This window comes from Pteropus medius, unplaced genomic scaffold (assembly GCF_902729225.1).
Source record: "Pteropus medius unplaced genomic scaffold, Ma_sr-lr_union100, whole genome shotgun sequence".
In the NCBI taxonomy this organism is placed as follows: domain Eukaryota; kingdom Metazoa; phylum Chordata; class Mammalia; order Chiroptera; family Pteropodidae; genus Pteropus; species Pteropus medius.
This window is the reverse complement of record NW_024355990.1, coordinates 12,414,874-12,429,929: the sequence shown is the minus strand read 5'-3', so window position 1 is coordinate 12,429,929 and position 15,056 is coordinate 12,414,874. Positions and strand designations below refer to the sequence as shown.

Below are 15,056 nucleotides of genomic sequence, written 5' to 3'. Positions count from 1 at the left end.
CTCTGGATGCCTCTCCATCCCCTAGTTTAACCTTGAATCGTGTTCATTGCAGAATGCCTGGTTTCGGAAATCCCGCTTCAAAGGAGGGAAAGGCAAAAAGCTGAACATTGGTGGAGGAGGCCTAGGCTATAGGGAGCGGCCTGGCCTAGGCTCTGAGAACACGGTGAGTCCATACTACAGTAGTGCCCTTAGAGTCGGTCCTGAGTCTTGGGTGATGCTAGGACTATTCTCTATCTGAGACAACCTTCCTGAGTTCTGAACTCTGTCAGAAGGGAGCTTTTGTTTAATCTGCTGGCTTGAGTCAATACAAAGAAGCACCTACGTGTACTTGGCTGACTAGGTGCTCAGGAAGTCAGTCTAGATTAGCAGTGGTTCTCAGATTGTTTCTGGACTAGCAGCAAATGCAAACTGGTACCCTACCCTAGACCTAGTGAATCAGAAACTCTGGAGGTGGGGCCCAACCGTCTATTTTTACAAGCCCTCCAGCAGCGGCCTAGTGCCTACTGCTAGGAAGACATTGCCACAGGGTCAGTCTGCAAACTAGCTTTATCTTGTAACTAAACTCAGTAATGATTCCTGCACTCTCTGGGAAATTGCATCAGAGAGGGGATGAGAGCTAGCTTTTCTTGACTGGCTTTTTTTAACTGCCTGTTTCCTGTCACTTTGATGCCTAAACCAAGGAAGAAGGCTGCCAGTCTGCATTTCTGGAGCATTACAGTTAACTTGGTGTCTCTGATAAATAATCTGTTCCCACATTATGATAATGATGTAGATGGCGCAGATGATAGTGATAGCTAATGTTGAGCACTTAATACGTGCCCAAGCAATCGCAGTAACTATCTTCACAACCACCCAGTGAGAGTAAGTATAGATCATAAAGCTGAGGCACCCAGGATTGCACACTGATAAGTGTTGAAGCTGAGGTTCAGACTCTTAAGGGTCTAGATTCCAAAGCCTGAGCAGTCACACATATGCTATACCGCCTTGTGGTTTTTTCATCAATATAATTATGTAAACATGTTTATGTTTGTATGTGTAAATAATACCACATAATCAGTTTTGAGCATAATCTAACCTCATTTCTGATTATTAGGGTTAATTACTGGGTTGAAAAGCATAAGCATTTTTAAATGATTCTTCGTTGCTGTAGCTTTTCTCACAAGACGTAACTTAAAAAAAATATCCTGTTCACATTGCGATTCTCATTCATTTTCAGTATATTGAGGCCCAGTCTATGCTGGTGGGCTTCCCTTTTCTTCTATCTTCATGGGTGTTTCTTTTTTAGGACCGAGGAAACAACAACAATGTAATGAGCAACTATGAGGCCTACAAGCCCTCCACGGGAGCCATGGGAGATCGGCTGACAGCAATGAAAGCGGCTTTTCAGGTCTGAGATAAGCATTTAGCTAAAAGAGCTTTCAGCAATGACTCTTGGGCAGAGATGAGGGGACCTAGTCTCGAGATGGTAGCTGGGTTTGTAGGCTTGATGCTGGATTAGGGTCTTCTCACTGCTTTCAGTTTTGAATATACACTTACCTGTAGCTTACCTACAGATGCAGGTGTAGAGGCTGGAGAAACCCCTGTTGCCCGTCATCTACTTCAGTCACAGCCAGAGCCCGAGACTCTTGTACTAAGCATGGTTGGTGTTCCCTCCCATCCTCCACAGCCTAGTGTTACCCATCTCCAAGGCTGTTGTAATCTGATTAATTGCCATTTTTTAGAAAAGAGAAGTTTGATTCTGTATCTTGTGAACTCTGAACCCATCTTTCTTCTACACTTGCCCCTCCAGTTAGCTAGCTGACCTTAATGTACACATTATATCCATCTCCAGACTGATGTTTCAGTTAGGTCCCAAGATTTATTTTTCATTAATAGAAGAACACAGAAAACACAGGATTGTGGGGCCATCGGGATGCTAAAGTCACAGTGCCACAATAGCATGGATGTTATCTTGTGTGTGAATACCCAAGTTTCTGTATACTTACTTTATCATTGCCAGGCTTATATAGTAGTCAGGTTTCTTGAACTTGCTATCTTACTATTCTGGTTGTTTCTCTTTCAGTCACAGTACAAGAGTCACTTTGTTGCCGCCAGTTTAAGCAACCAGAAGTCTGGAAGTTCTGCTGCTGGAGCAAGTGGATGGACAAGTGCAGGAAGCTTGAATTCTGTTCCAACTAATTCATCCCAGCAGGGCCATAACAGTCCTGACAGCCCCATTGCCAGTGCCACCAAGGGCATCCCAGGCTTTGGCAACACTGGGAACCTCAGCAGTGCCCCAGTGACCTACCCTACTGCTGGAGCTCAGGGGGTCAACAACACAGCTTCAGGAAATAACAGCCGAGAAGGGACTGGGGGTGGCAATGGGAAGAGAGAGAGATACACTGATAACCGGGGTGGCAGCCGTCATAGTCATGGAGAGAGTGGCAGTGGCAGTCGGCATGGTGATAGCCCACGTCACGGAGATGGTGGTCGCCATGGAGAGGGATACCGCTACCCAGAAAGCAGCAGCCGTCATGCTGATGGCCATCGTCATGGGGAGAACAGACATGGAGGTGGAGGCCGACATGGGGAGAGCCGAGGTGCAAATGATGGTCGGAATGGTGAAAGCAGGAAAGAAGGTTGTAACCGTGAGAGCAGGATGGACCCCAAGGTGGACAGCAGCAAGATGGACAAAATGGACAGCAAGACAGATAAGACAGCTGATGGTTTTGCTGTCCCTGAGCCTCCCAAGCGCAAGAAAAGTCGATGGGACAGTTAGATGGTATGTGCTGAAGTGTGAAATCAATTGTCTTTAATTTTATTTTTAGAAAGGTTTTTGGTAACTAGGTGTCTCAGGGCTGGGTTGGGGCCCAAGGTATAAGGGCCCCCTGCCCTTAGTGGATAGCTGGAGCTTGGAGACATTACCCCTTCATCTGGGTCATTTTTCAGATGCTTTCTTAGGAAGCTGCTTTAGTCCTTGGAAGCAGTGAGAGCTGGGAAGCTGCTTTTGGCTCTGGGTGAGTTATGAGGGTCAGATGAGGATACCTTCGAAGAAAGGGCCTTATGGGGTACAAAACTCACTCTCGGTTTGTATCACATGTAGTGTATATTTTTTACCAAAATGTCACCTTATAAACATAATATTCTTTGTCTTAGCTATGTGGCCAGGCAGTCCCTTTTAGGAGTTGGCTTCTGCAAACCTGATCCTTTGAGAAGTTAGGGATATTTGCGAAGTACTTTGGTACTTCCAGACTTTTGCAGGAAAGGAAAGTATCTGGTTCTAAATGGGAGTCGAGGCTCAGGTTCCCCAGCTGAGACAGGAAAAGGCAGCCTGCTTTACCCAGAGTCGCTACTATTGAAGGGGGAAAGATGATCCTAAAAACGGTCACTCTAGGTCTGAAGTGTTGCTAAATTTAAAAAAATAAAAACCCAACAACAGCTTTTAACTGTCTATTTTATTGTATTTTTTTTTTAACTTGGCACAATGGTAGAAAAATCTTTTGCTGAAATGATTTTGATGATTTTTGTTCGATCTTGTTTATAAAAGAAATATACATACTTTGAATTTTGTGACTTTGTGACGGTTTCTTTAAGATGTTCATTCCTTTCTGCTTGCTCTAGTAAATGTTTTACTACTGGGACCTATGGATTGTTTGTCATTTCTACTTCATGAGTCAGTATACGTTAAATATAACTTAGAACAGTGTAGTACAGGAGTTACCACTTAATGGGAACTGAACTGTTAGAAAGGACATCTGTCACCATGGTTTTATTCAAAAGAAGATGGAAGACTAGAGGCCTTTTTACCCAGGAACAGACTAAAATGAATGCCACCCCAACACTGAACCTCCCCTCATGATTTAAAAAGGTATAACTTTTCATCTAGTACCCCTCATTCTTCATGGAAGGGTTGGGGGGTGTTACAGCACTGACACGACACTGCAGCAGTGCTTTGACAGGAGACCTTCAGGCAAAGGATCTCCTCACCGCTAGGGACCACCATGAGCGCTCTAGGTCCCCACCTCACTGTCTTCTCAAGTGACTGCAATGCAAGCAAGGGTAGGGCTGGTACCATGGAGGCCAGATTGTCCATTCGCCGCCTGCTCAGAGGCCCCGTGTGGCTCTGCTCACTTCCGCCTGCTTTTTTTCTTCTGCTCCTTTCGTTGCTGCGCTCTTTGGTCCTTCTTCATCCTTGAGTCTACCACCTTGAAGTGACCTCTGACTCCAGCTGGCCGGCGCACTTTGCGGCCCACACCTTTTTTGGCTACAACATAGGTGACTTGGCGTTTCTCCTTGCCCAGCCCAGCCTTTTTGTAGAGACTGTAAATGGAAGAAACAGGTTAGAAGCTTTCTGCCACTCTTTAACCATGTACCTTTGTGGGTGACCTGCCCCCATTACCTTCGAAGTTGTGCCACTTTCTCTCGTTCTGAGATGTCCACCGTGTTCACCACAGCTTCTGCCTTCTTTTTGGTTTGCTCCAGCTTCTTCAGCATCTGTATGGGGACCTCGGTCAGGCTGACTTCCCCACCTCTGTCCCACCCACCTCTCATCTCAGGCAGCCCCACTACTTACCCTCCGTTTCTTTCTGGCTTTAGCCTCAGCCACTTTCTTGATGGGCCGCGCGTTGATTTCCCGCCAGCGTTTCCGGTAATGCTCCACCTCCTTCTTGTCAATAGGCAATTGCCGTATCCTGTGCTGCTTTTCCTCCTGCACAAACCAGTCTGGAAGCTCCCCCTCATCCTCATTAAATGTATACCTAGGCAGAGAGGATACCAGCCCTAATGACTACTCCAGGCTTTCTAGAGAAGAAACTACCACTTACCCACCCCACCCTAGGCCACTTCTCAGGATTTTCTGGTCCCCTTACCGGCTGAAGGAGTTGTCTATGAGGTCTCGCTTGGCCTTTTTGGAAGAGGCGATAATAGCACCTAAAGCAAGGCCTTCAGGGTCCAGTATCCGATGTTTCACTAGAGAGGGAAAGAAAAAAGTCCAAGCTTGATCCCACACTGAAACTTCCGTTGTCTCCTCCCATTCCGCTGAGTGCAGACCCACTCACCCGGGTCCTCGATAGGCACTATTTCAAACCCATCATCATCTGACTTAAGCCCACGGCTTCTCTTCTTACGGTGGCGTGGTTCCCGACTGCGGAAGAGGGGAGGACCGTGCGTGAATGCCCCGCCGTTCCCCACCCCACTCAGACCCGCTCCTGCCTCTCTTCGACCTTGGTTCTTACTTAAAACTGCTTGGGAAGCTTCTGAAAATCCTGCTACCTGAAAACCACTTAAATCAGAACCATCAGTATTTTTAAAGTTCTTTCTTTATAGCCAAGGTTGAAATTTTCCAAAACTTAGAGAAATGGTTAGAACCTCTGCTGCTGCTTCATCCCTTCTCCCATCAGCTGCAACCACTCACCTCTCTCCGTCCTCGCTGCTGCTGCTGTCACTGTCTGAGCTGTCATCTCTTTCTTCCACCCCAGGGCCAGTGGCAGCCTCTGTCCCCGATGGAGTCTCTGCCTCTTTAGGGGCCTCATCCTGGCACCGGGGAGGTTTTCTCTCAGTCTTCAAATTGGAAGGTGGTGGTGGTGGTGGTGTTGGTGGTTGAGGCGGTTGAGGCTGCCCCTTCCGACGGCTCTCGTTCAACAGCTGGGCCTGACTTATCTCCAGGGCCTCATCAGCATCATCCTCAATCCCACTGAAGCTGTCCTGTCATGGGGATTGGAATCTTCAGCCACCCTTCTTCCTGCGAATGCCAATTCCCTGTCTGGGCCCCCAGCCTCCTCTTACCTTTGAGAACCACAGGTTGGCTTGTTCTTCCTGCAGGACCGCCTTTTCCTCCAGTGGTACCAGCAGTGGATTCTCCTCTTCCTCCTCCTCTTTTTTATCATCTACAAATCGTACCCTGTAGGCCCAAGGAAAGTGGGTGGAGGGTCAGTGCCCGGGCGAACTTGCTCAACATCCCACTCCCTCTGGCAGTACCTGCCACCAGCTCTGCTTCAGGACTCAAGTTGAGGGGGTCGGCATTCCCTCCTGCACACGGCAACCCCCACCTTACCGCCTTTGGTCTTTTAGACTCTGAGGTCCTCTGACTCCTGCCAGCTCCTCTGGATCTAGGTCACTGTCCAGGGATGCGTCATCATCATCCTCAGTATCCGATACATAGATGTCATCTCTTGGCAGATCGGACAGAAACGTGTCTGCGGCACTCATGTCCCCTTGTGTTACCTCCTTTAACAACTAAAGTTTGACAGAAACAGATCAAGGGTACTCAGAAGGGACATAGTGCTTTTTTCCTGTGTCCATTATCTTAGTTTGTCCTCAGCAACATCAGGACATAGGCTGTGGCATATATGCTTTACAGACAGAGAATTGATGGGTAGGGCTGTTTAAAACTTCCCGTTCCAGACGAGGTCACTGATCTGTCCCACGCAGCTATCTTGTAGCAGAAATAGGTTTATGGAAAAGTACCCCACAGCCTATACAGAATCAAATCTTAAAATGTTCTAAAACTGGTTTTTCTTTAAAAAGTTGCTCTCAGAAGGCACCTTATCACCTTCTGGAAATAATACAATCTACATTTTGTTTCCATTGAATTAAGGTACCCAGGTAACATACATCTTTTCTTATTCCCAAACTCTGGTAGGTAGGTTCTATTATTCTCTTTTACAGATGTGGGAACTGTGGCAAAGAACAGACAAGTGGTAGTCTGCTCCAGGACCACTACGCTCCACTGCCTCTCCCGTACAGCAGATGACCTGGTTTCCATTCCCACACAAAAGCCACGAAAGCTGCTTTTGCTTGTGGCACTGCTTTTATTAGGAAGAGCAGAGTCTCCAGTACTCAGCAGAAAGCACCATCCAGTAGCCACAGGCACCAAGGTGCTAACTTGGTCTCACTGAAGAACGATGTTCCCCTAAGGGAAACCTTCCATCACTCGCGCTGGTAACCCAGGTACCTTGACTGTATCTACTATAACCTTGCTTCTTGCAGAATGCCTCTTAGTTCTGTTCTTCTGTATCATATATCATGTATGTGCATACACGCAATAACCTAGTTCTATAAGGATAAATTTGTATCACACTCATGAGTTTTTCTAATTTTGTTATGTTAGGTGTCTGTTCCTTCCTGGCCTTTGAGACACAAGGCTCTCATTTTTCCCCAGTCTCCCCTCACTGAGTCATGTACATGCTTTTGAGTAAAGACAGAAACCATGTACCATGATCATGCAGCACATTAAGAAAAAAAGATCTGATCCCCACACCCCTTCCAAATGCCCAAACAGATCCTCCCATCTTCGCAGTCTGTGCCAGCCCTGCCTCACCTGGTGACCTCGGATGGTGCGCAGGGAGAACATGCCAGTCTCCCCTTCATCTGCGATAGAAACTCCAGGAAGATCCATCTTTAGCTCCACACGCTCCCGCTGCTTTCTCTGCTCACGCAGCAGCTTCTTTTTCTTTCTGAGGAGTCAATTTAAGGAATTTGAAAAACCTGCCTAGCTCTGAAGATCCCCATCCACGCCTTCATTCTCTTCTCCCACCTCCGCATGCTAACAACTCTGCGGGGGGTGGAGGTTCACCAACTTCCTCCCCAGGCCCCCTCACCTCTTTAATTCTGCCACCTCCTGGGCCTTCATCTCTGCCAGGGTCCGATTCAGTTGTTCTTCCTCTTCCTCCTCCTCCGAGGGCTGCCTCACGGTCCCAGCTGTTGACTCCTCCTCACCTTCTTCCTCTTCCTCTCCCGAGCTGAGGCTGACAAAACAGTCCGAGGAGTTTGGTCATTTTCCCAGGCACTTTCCCCTAGCACCCAGTCGACACCTACCCTGCTTTATTTCGTTCCCCCTCACCTGATATCCAGTGCCTTTGCTTGCTCCTTTAGCTTCTTGGCCACATGTCGCCGAAGCTTTGTTCTCCAGTTCAGTAGAGACCTGCCACAGAAATACGATTGACACTCTCTCCCTCTTTGTCCCTACCTCCTCTGTTTTAGGCCCACCCCCCAAATTTCACATTCGAGTCACATAAAGCCTAGGGCTCAGGTCCCCACCCCAAATTTCTACTTTAGCAACATCCTGTTACCAGAAATACAAAGTCATGGCCTTCAGATGCCTTTCTCTGCTTTTGAGGCTCCTGGCACCTACACCCACCCCTACTGCATACCTAAGCTCCTTGCGCCCCAGCACTTTGATATCCTGACAGCTCATTCGTATATCCTCAGTGGTAGCTGGATGCTGCGCCAACTCTTCATCATCTAACGAGATCTGTTGGGAGGAGGAAAAAGAAACAGTTAAAGTTTTCACACCACGTTTCTGGGGCTCCCTTATACCTCTCAAGTGTAGGAACTCACTTCACTGGCTTTGGAGAGGAAGTCAACAGGGTTGGCAGCTCGGAGGAAGTCAGTGACTGAGGTGCGGTGATAGAGAGTGAGGTCGCCCTCGGCATAGCCTTCAGCCTTAGAGAAGGAAATAAAGGTTGAGCAGTCCCTTCTGGGGTGTCTGTATGACCCACCAGGCCCCATCTCCCCAGAGTTTTTGGACTTGAGAGTGGCCATGTTCCCCAAACACACCTTTGGTTTCTTCTTAGTCACCAATTCAGTAACAGTCTTGGCCTGGACTTCGACCTCCTTGAAGGCAAATTTGGGGTCAAAAAACTTATTGTCAACCTTGTCAGGAGCCAGGAACCCTAGGATGATAGCACATATAAGAAAGTGTGCTTTGGTGGTTGGGAGACTGAGTCAAGAGAAAGAATGGAGTGGTGCATACCCTGGCAGACTACAAAGATTTCTGCAGACTCATGGCGAGAGGCTTGGGGCTTGGTGGCCTGGACATGGCGAAACAGCTGCTGAAAGATCCATAGTAGGGGCTGATAGTCACGGGAACGGAAAACCTTTGTGATGAAGCAGCCTCCACGGGCCAGAAAATCACAAGCCAGACGCAGAGCCATCAGTGTCAAATGGGCTGTGAGAGAGAGACAGTTAGCGGTGGACCTCTGCAGCCTAAAAGGGCATACCCATCTCCCCCTCATCTCCATGCCCCCGACTCCTGGCACCTTGTGAGTAAGCATCATGGACCCAGCTAGCCCCAACGTTGGGGGCCCCGTCGTTGAGCACAACATCAACTTTCCAGGTCTTCAGCTCCTTCCTCAAGGCCTACAGAGAAGCGGAGGGGGGTTGGGGGCGGTTATGGCAACAGAAACACAGGAATGGCTATAAGTGGAATCCCTGATTCAGCCATTTGTCTACCCAGTCATTTGCTGAGTGTCCACCATGGGCCAAATACTGTGCCAAGCACAGGGAACACGATGATAAATAAAAATAACATGTCCGTTTTCTTCTTGGAGCTTACTCTACTATAAACCCACTGTAAAGGATTTCACTGATATCTCTGTGCTTCTTCAACTTCCAAACACCTCATTCCTGACCAAATAAAAGCTGGAGTGGACAGAAGGCATATCCCAGGCTTACAGACCATCATGCAGGCATTGCTCAAAGCATGGTAAACAGGAAAAATCTTGCTACCAGAAGATTTGGGTGGGAAGAGGCACGGAAGTGGATGTCTGCATATAAAGGGAAGAAATAAAGGTGACAGAAAGAGAGATTCCTATCACCTGCCTACAGCGTTCTGTTGTGATGTCCTCCTGGAGTGTTACCACATTGGGAATAGGTTTGATTGGAACCAAGTCCACACCTGGAAAAAAACAGATCAGAATACTGCCTCAAGCAAGAAGAAAAGAAATGTACAACACAATACCTCATATCCCCCACCCCTAAAAAACCTGAGAGAGCCACCTGTCACTCACCCACAATAAGGCTGGATACAGGCATAAACTTGGCAGCCACCTGCAGCCTATAAAAGAAACAAAGATTAAAATATCCAGGACTGGCCCTTCCTCTCCCACCTCCGGGTGTTTGGAGCCCTGCCAAGTGCAGTGGCCAGAGCATGCATGTCCTCTGGACATGTTCCAAACTTTTTCTCTGCAGCGTATTTGCTGGGGAGTATAGAAATTAAGGTTGGTGTTATTGTATTCCTCCCTCTCCCAATGAAACTCTACCATCCAAGGCCAAAACCCCAAAAGAGGCCACCAAAAGTGACAGATGCCGGTTGTTACGCACCATCCCCCTGGCGCAGCACACAGGTCCAGCAAGGCTCTGGCTTTCTGCAGGAACTGAAAGCGGCGATTCAGCTGAATCAGTTTGAAAGCAGAGCGGGAACGATAACCTGGGGGCGATGACAAAATTGTAAGTCCGCGGAGTGCTCCCCCAGCGAGATTTCTGCGGAAAAGAAACTCAGTATTCGGTAAGGAGACGAATCCGACAAGGTCGCTCGTTCGCTACCTCGGGGGAGGCCTGAACCTTGACTCACCTGTCTCCTTCGCTAAGTGATAGAACTTGTCTCGCCGGCTCTTCCCGACTTTGCCCTTCTTGCCCATGGTAGATCGAGAGTGTCACTCAGTCTGAGAAGAAAGTAGAAATTGGAACGTCTCTTCCCCGAGCACTAGATGCCGCTTTCCGTTCCCCGCTTACCGTAGTGATCACACTCTACACTTTTCCCAACACGACTTAACACCACCCAGTGCCGTTTTCAACACTTTTGGAGCAGCACATGGAGGCAGCAAACTACTTCCGCTTCCGCTTGCGTCGCTTGCGTCCCCGGCTCTAAGTTTTCCGCCATTTTGAGTGTGGCCTCAAAAAAACATAATTTCCTCTATTCTCTGTTGGCGGACCTTATAAGTTGGAAGGTGGGACCAAGAGAGCAGATTACTTACACTAAAACCGAGTTTCTAGAGGGCAACATTTAGGAGTTCTGTGACCTTGTCGCCCCATTCCGAAGCTCCTGACCTCACTTAGGCCTCCTCCTATCATGGCCCCTGTTATTTGTTATCGTCTCTCCGCACACCCCGCCCATTGACCCGGAACTCTTCTCTACCCCGGTCTTCGGGCTCCACGCCTCTGCTTTCTGAGCCTGCGCGCCAAGCCGGCTCGGGAGCCCGCGGCGCAGGGAAAATGGCGCTTGACGGACCAGAGCAGGTACGGCGGCGTCAGCGGCCGGGCGGGGACTGGGGCTGGATGCGGAGCAGGCATGATCTGAGGTGGGCCGCTGGCCTGACCAAGAGGGTCGGGTGGGTTAGGTGTGTTGGAGGTGGGTGAACTAATCTAGGTTGGGCCCTGCCTGGGACCGGATCTGCTGTGTCAGCGCCGCCCCGACAGGTCAGGGCAGGGCCAGGAGAGGACACAGTGGAAGCGGAGTGATGGGAGTGGGAACGCGCCTGTCTGCGAGTCGCAGGAGACAGGGCACTCGTCCTTAGTGGCTCCGCCTGTGGTAATGACACTTTCGGTAGGTATAGCACCAGACTCGGTACAAAGCGCTCCCGCGTGTATCGTCTCTTGATCCTCCTGAAAGTCTTCAGAGGTAGTCGGCATCCACATTCTGCTTTTAGTTTAGTCCTGGTAGAAGTGGAGGGTTCTGAAGAAATGGAATGAGTAGAACCCCAGTCTTAAAACCGGAAGGTCCAAGCTGGTAGTGGCTTTATCCCTTGAATGGTTATAGCCTGTTTAATAATTACACTGTGTCTTCAGATGGAGCTGGAAGAGGGGAAGGCAGGCAGTGGACTCCGCCAATATTATCTATCCAAGATTGAAGAACTCCAGGTGAGGACGGACTCCAGAAGTCCAGAGGGAGCTAGAAGGGGGATGACGGGTTGATGGAGCAGATTTCTACAAATCCATATAATTCCACTGGGGGCGCAGTGGAAGAATAGTTTGTTATACATATTCAAGAGTCAAACAGAAAAGGTACCCGTAGCCAAAGGCCATTCCTTTTGCAAGAAGCCTGATTGAGAGAGTTTCCAATAAAAGGAACGATACAGGGTCAGGAGATGACATTTATCAGAGAGGGTTTGGAACAGAGTGAGAATGTAAGGGAAGACAGAATTGAAGAATCTGACAAATGCCGATTCCATGAGACTGAATGAAATTGGGTGACCCAGGTCTCTAACCTAAAGACGGGGGCAGGGACCATAGACATAAGGAAAATAGCTAACACATATTGCATGGAGGAAAGCCACAGGGGAAATATCTTATCTCTAGGTATATTTGTAGGTATTATATTTGGTTTACCATTTTTGAAATGCACCTATGTGTGATTTTATTTGTTCCTCACAACAGTCCTGAAAAGAGGCAAAGTAGGTGATGCTGTGCCCACTTGCAGTTTGGTAGCACAACTAGACCTTTCCTTAGCTTTACCTGGCTGTTAACTGGCAACAAGGGGACTAGAAATTAGGCTTCTGACTCAAAAGTTAGTTATCTTCTTACTGTAACATGTTGATATGCCACCCTGTAAGAAATTAACTATGTAAGACAGCTGCAACTTTTCTCCATTGAGGTTTGTTATTCCTGGACTAATGTTAGACAAGTGGCATTTTTTGATGGATGCTCTAGGCTCCAGAGGACAGGCCAGGGTCTTTAAAATCATATTGGAGAATCTAAAACGACATGTGGATGCCCTGTGCTCATCTCTCACTCAGCTCATACCAGCCTCTGAAGGTCTTGGCCAGGATTTTAACCTCCTGTTTCCTGCCCTTTGTTTCTTGTTCTCCATAGCTGATTGTGAATGATAAGAGCCAGAATCTCCGGAGGCTGCAGGCACAGAGGAATGAGCTTAATGCAAAAGGTGAGGGGAGAAAAATGGGAAGGCTGCATAGAGGCAGTCAGTCAGAGGTCTGACTGTTCAAATCTCCCTGAATTGAGTTTTCACATTGGTGCTTTTTCCTCTCAGTCCAAGGTGATACTCTGCATTATTAAATAGTTCGCATGTGCATCTCACCCAACCCCATCGCAACCTTCTTGAAAACATGACTTTTGACTTTCTTTTTGTGGCCTTCCCTTCACAATTGCACAGTGCTACTTCGTTCATGCATATTCAGTTGAGACATAGGGGAGAGACACCAAAGAAGCTGGGTGACCGCTCTGTCTGTTTTCCATTCTAGTTCGCCTACTGCGGGAGGAGCTACAGCTGCTGCAGGAACAGGGCTCCTATGTGGGGGAAGTGGTCCGGGCCATGGATAAGAAGAAAGTGTTGGTTAAGGTAAAGGCGGCATGACCCAGGGACCACCTTCTGAGTTCATAGACCTTTCTGTGTAGTCTTGGCAAGAACACTGTTCCGTCGTCTTATTCAAGGACTCTTGGATCTTCCTGGGTGAGGTTGGTGATTTGGTGGCTATCGGGGAAGGTCATGAGCACTTGTTTCTTTAGGTACATCCTGAGGGCAAGTTTGTCGTAGATGTGGACAAGAACATTGACATCAACGATGTGAGTGTAGCAGGTTGAGGTGGGAGGTTGGGGTCAGCTCACTACACCACATTCCTGAAACTCTCCCATCACCCAGGTGACACCCAATTGCCGGGTGGCTCTGAGAAATGATAGCTACACTCTGCACAAGATCCTGCCCAATAAGGTAGACCCACTGGTGTCGCTGATGATGGTGGAGAAGGTGCCAGATTCAACTTATGAGATGATTGGTGGACTGGACAAGCAGATCAAGGAGATCAAAGAAGTCATCGAGCTACCCGTTAAGCATCCTGAGCTCTTTGAAGCGCTGGGCATTGCACAGCCCAAGGTGAGAAGCAGGGCTTCTGTGGGAGGGCCCTGCTGTTCCTGTATGCTTCCTGCCCCGGGCGACTGAGTACGGACCCTCCCTCTGAAGAGGCACTGTGGTGGGTGGGATGTAAGCTCCAGAAGGGACCTTAATGTTCATTTTTTGTATCCCTGAGTGTCTAAGCATGGGGTATGTCAGAGCGAGCACTCAGTAAGTGTTCATTGAATGAAATGTGGGGCTGGCTTTCTGCCGAGTCCTGATGTTGTTCTCTAGGGAGTGCTGCTGTATGGACCCCCAGGCACTGGGAAGACATTGTTGGCCCGGGCTGTGGCTCATCATACAGACTGTACCTTTATTCGTGTCTCTGGCTCTGAACTGGTACAGAAATTCATCGGGGAAGGTAACTGCTGCTATAAACATGAAAAGCAAGTGGCAGTGAGGGGGTGGAGGTGAGGGTAGAGAGTTCCTCAGCTCCTTAATGCCAGCTTGGCCTCAACACAGGGGCAAGAATGGTGAGAGAGCTGTTTGTCATGGCACGAGAACATGCTCCATCTATCATCTTCATGGATGAAATCGACTCCATTGGTTCCTCACGGCTGGAGGGGGGTTCTGGAGGAGATAGTGAAGTGCAGCGCACAATGCTGGAGTTGCTCAACCAGCTGGATGGCTTTGAGGCCACCAAGAATATCAAGGTAAGGTGGTGCCTGTAGGATGAGCCAAGGGTAGGCCCCAGGTGAAATGTGGCCTGAGGAAGGAGCTTAGCTGATACCATGCCCTTTCTCCACTCAGGTTATCATGGCTACTAATAGGATTGATATCCTAGACTCAGCTTTGCTTCGCCCAGGGCGCATCGACAGGAAAATTGAATTCCCACCCCCTAATGAGGAGGTTTGTGATGGGCAGTGCTGGGAGTGGCTGTGGCTGTGGGGGTAGGTGTTGGGGCTCAGGTTTTTCCTCCTCCGTTGCTAGGCTCGGCTGGACATTTTGAAGATCCATTCTCGAAAAATGAACCTGACCCGGGGGATCAACCTGAGAAAAATTGCTGAGCTCATGCCAGGAGCATCAGGGGCTGAAGTGAAGGTAAGTAGAGTGCCCAAGGGAATGGAGGCAGAGGCAGGAAGCTCTGGATTCAAGGGCACACCAACAGGCTTTGTCTTCCTTTCCCTGCTCAGGGTGTATGCACTGAAGCTGGCATGTATGCCTTGCGGGAACGGAGAGTCCATGTCACCCAGGAGGACTTTGAGATGGCAGTAGCCAAGGTACAGGCCTCCCTCTTTTCTGCCTTTGTTGTTGGTGGCTCTGGAACAGAGGGGATAGGGCCTCCATTCACCCAGTTTATAACTTAATGCTCTCTTTCTCCAGGTCATGCAGAAGGATAGTGAGAAAAACATGTCCATCAAGAAGCTGTGGAAGTAAGGTGGATTTCTCTTATGTGGATCCCTCAAATAAAGCTCTGCAGGAGAAGCCCTTTGGGACTTCAGTCTGTTAATGAGTG

At 48.7% G+C, this 15,056-nt stretch overlaps 3 protein-coding genes across 7 annotated transcripts in view; 2 read left to right on the top strand and 1 right to left on the bottom strand.

Annotated features, from left to right (window-relative positions):
- Positions 1–3,620, top strand: part of DDX42 (DEAD-box helicase 42) — a 29,482-nt gene extending 25,862 nt beyond the window's left edge. Inside the window, exons 16-18 of one of the 3 annotated variants that reach the window (XM_039859732.1) lie at positions 53–163; positions 1,286–1,387; positions 2,063–3,620. In XM_039859732.1, the coding sequence (XP_039715666.1) occupies positions 53–163; positions 1,286–1,387; positions 2,063–2,758 (909 nt within the window). In that variant the 3' untranslated portion in view covers positions 2,759–3,620. Of the gene's footprint in view, positions 1–52; positions 164–1,285; positions 1,388–2,056 lie in introns of all 3 variants that reach the window. The other 2 variants (XM_039859733.1, XM_039859734.1) reach the window with 2 other exon arrangements.
- On the bottom strand, positions 3,417–10,862 carry FTSJ3 (FtsJ RNA 2'-O-methyltransferase 3). Of its 2 annotated transcripts, none has more exons than XM_039859736.1 (21): positions 10,734–10,862; positions 10,331–10,421; positions 10,081–10,186; positions 9,768–9,814; positions 9,576–9,655; positions 9,018–9,117; positions 8,732–8,926; positions 8,536–8,651; positions 8,317–8,421; positions 8,130–8,230; positions 7,820–7,900; positions 7,578–7,724; positions 7,298–7,433; positions 6,032–6,213; positions 5,764–5,878; positions 5,393–5,682; positions 5,037–5,122; positions 4,848–4,947; positions 4,553–4,736; positions 4,379–4,473; positions 3,417–4,299 (listed from the first exon to the last, which is right to left on the bottom strand). In XM_039859736.1, exons 2-21 carry the CDS (start codon positions 10,395–10,397, stop codon positions 4,107–4,109), a joined length of 2,526 nt encoding a protein of 841 aa, XP_039715670.1. In that variant the 5' UTR covers positions 10,398–10,421; positions 10,734–10,862; the 3' UTR covers positions 3,417–4,106. The 2 variants fall into 2 exon arrangements, with proteins under 2 accessions (XP_039715670.1, XP_039715669.1); XM_039859735.1 differs by lacking the exon at positions 10,734–10,862 and adding an exon at positions 10,492–10,653.
- On the top strand, positions 10,846–15,050 carry PSMC5 (proteasome 26S subunit, ATPase 5). Of its 2 annotated transcripts, none has more exons than XM_039859759.1 (12): positions 10,846–10,995; positions 11,545–11,616; positions 12,568–12,637; positions 12,954–13,051; positions 13,219–13,275; positions 13,352–13,582; positions 13,835–13,961; positions 14,063–14,253; positions 14,351–14,449; positions 14,531–14,641; positions 14,734–14,820; positions 14,924–15,050. In XM_039859759.1, exons 1-12 carry the CDS (start codon positions 10,972–10,974, stop codon positions 14,975–14,977), a joined length of 1,221 nt encoding a protein of 406 aa, XP_039715693.1. In that variant the 5' UTR covers positions 10,846–10,971; the 3' UTR covers positions 14,978–15,050. The 2 variants fall into 2 exon arrangements, with proteins under 2 accessions (XP_039715693.1, XP_039715694.1); XM_039859760.1 differs by lacking the exon at positions 10,846–10,995 and adding an exon at positions 11,212–11,302.
- The last annotated feature ends 6 nt before the right edge of the window (positions 15,051–15,056 follow it).

Bases quoted from the DNA above. Each gene is read 5' to 3' on its own strand.
- FTSJ3 (XM_039859736.1), bottom strand. From the start codon at position 10,397: ATGGGCAAGAAGGGCAAAGTCGGGAAGAGCCGGCGAGACAAGTTCTAT. The intron at 7,901-8,129 runs GTATGCAGTAGG...TTTCTGTGGCAG, and splicing joins CTGGGGCGCAAGGAGCTTAG to GTCTCTACTGAACTGGAGAA. The intron at 4,737-4,847 runs GTAAGGGGACCA...CTCTCTGCCTAG, and splicing joins ATAGACAACTCCTTCAGCCG to GTATACATTTAATGAGGATG.
- PSMC5 (XM_039859759.1), top strand. From the start codon at position 10,972: ATGGCGCTTGACGGACCAGAGCAG. The intron at 11,617-12,567 runs GTGAGGACGGAC...TGTTCTCCATAG, and splicing joins CCAAGATTGAAGAACTCCAG to CTGATTGTGAATGATAAGAG. The intron at 13,583-13,834 runs GTGAGAAGCAGG...GTTGTTCTCTAG, and splicing joins TGGGCATTGCACAGCCCAAG to GGAGTGCTGCTGTATGGACC.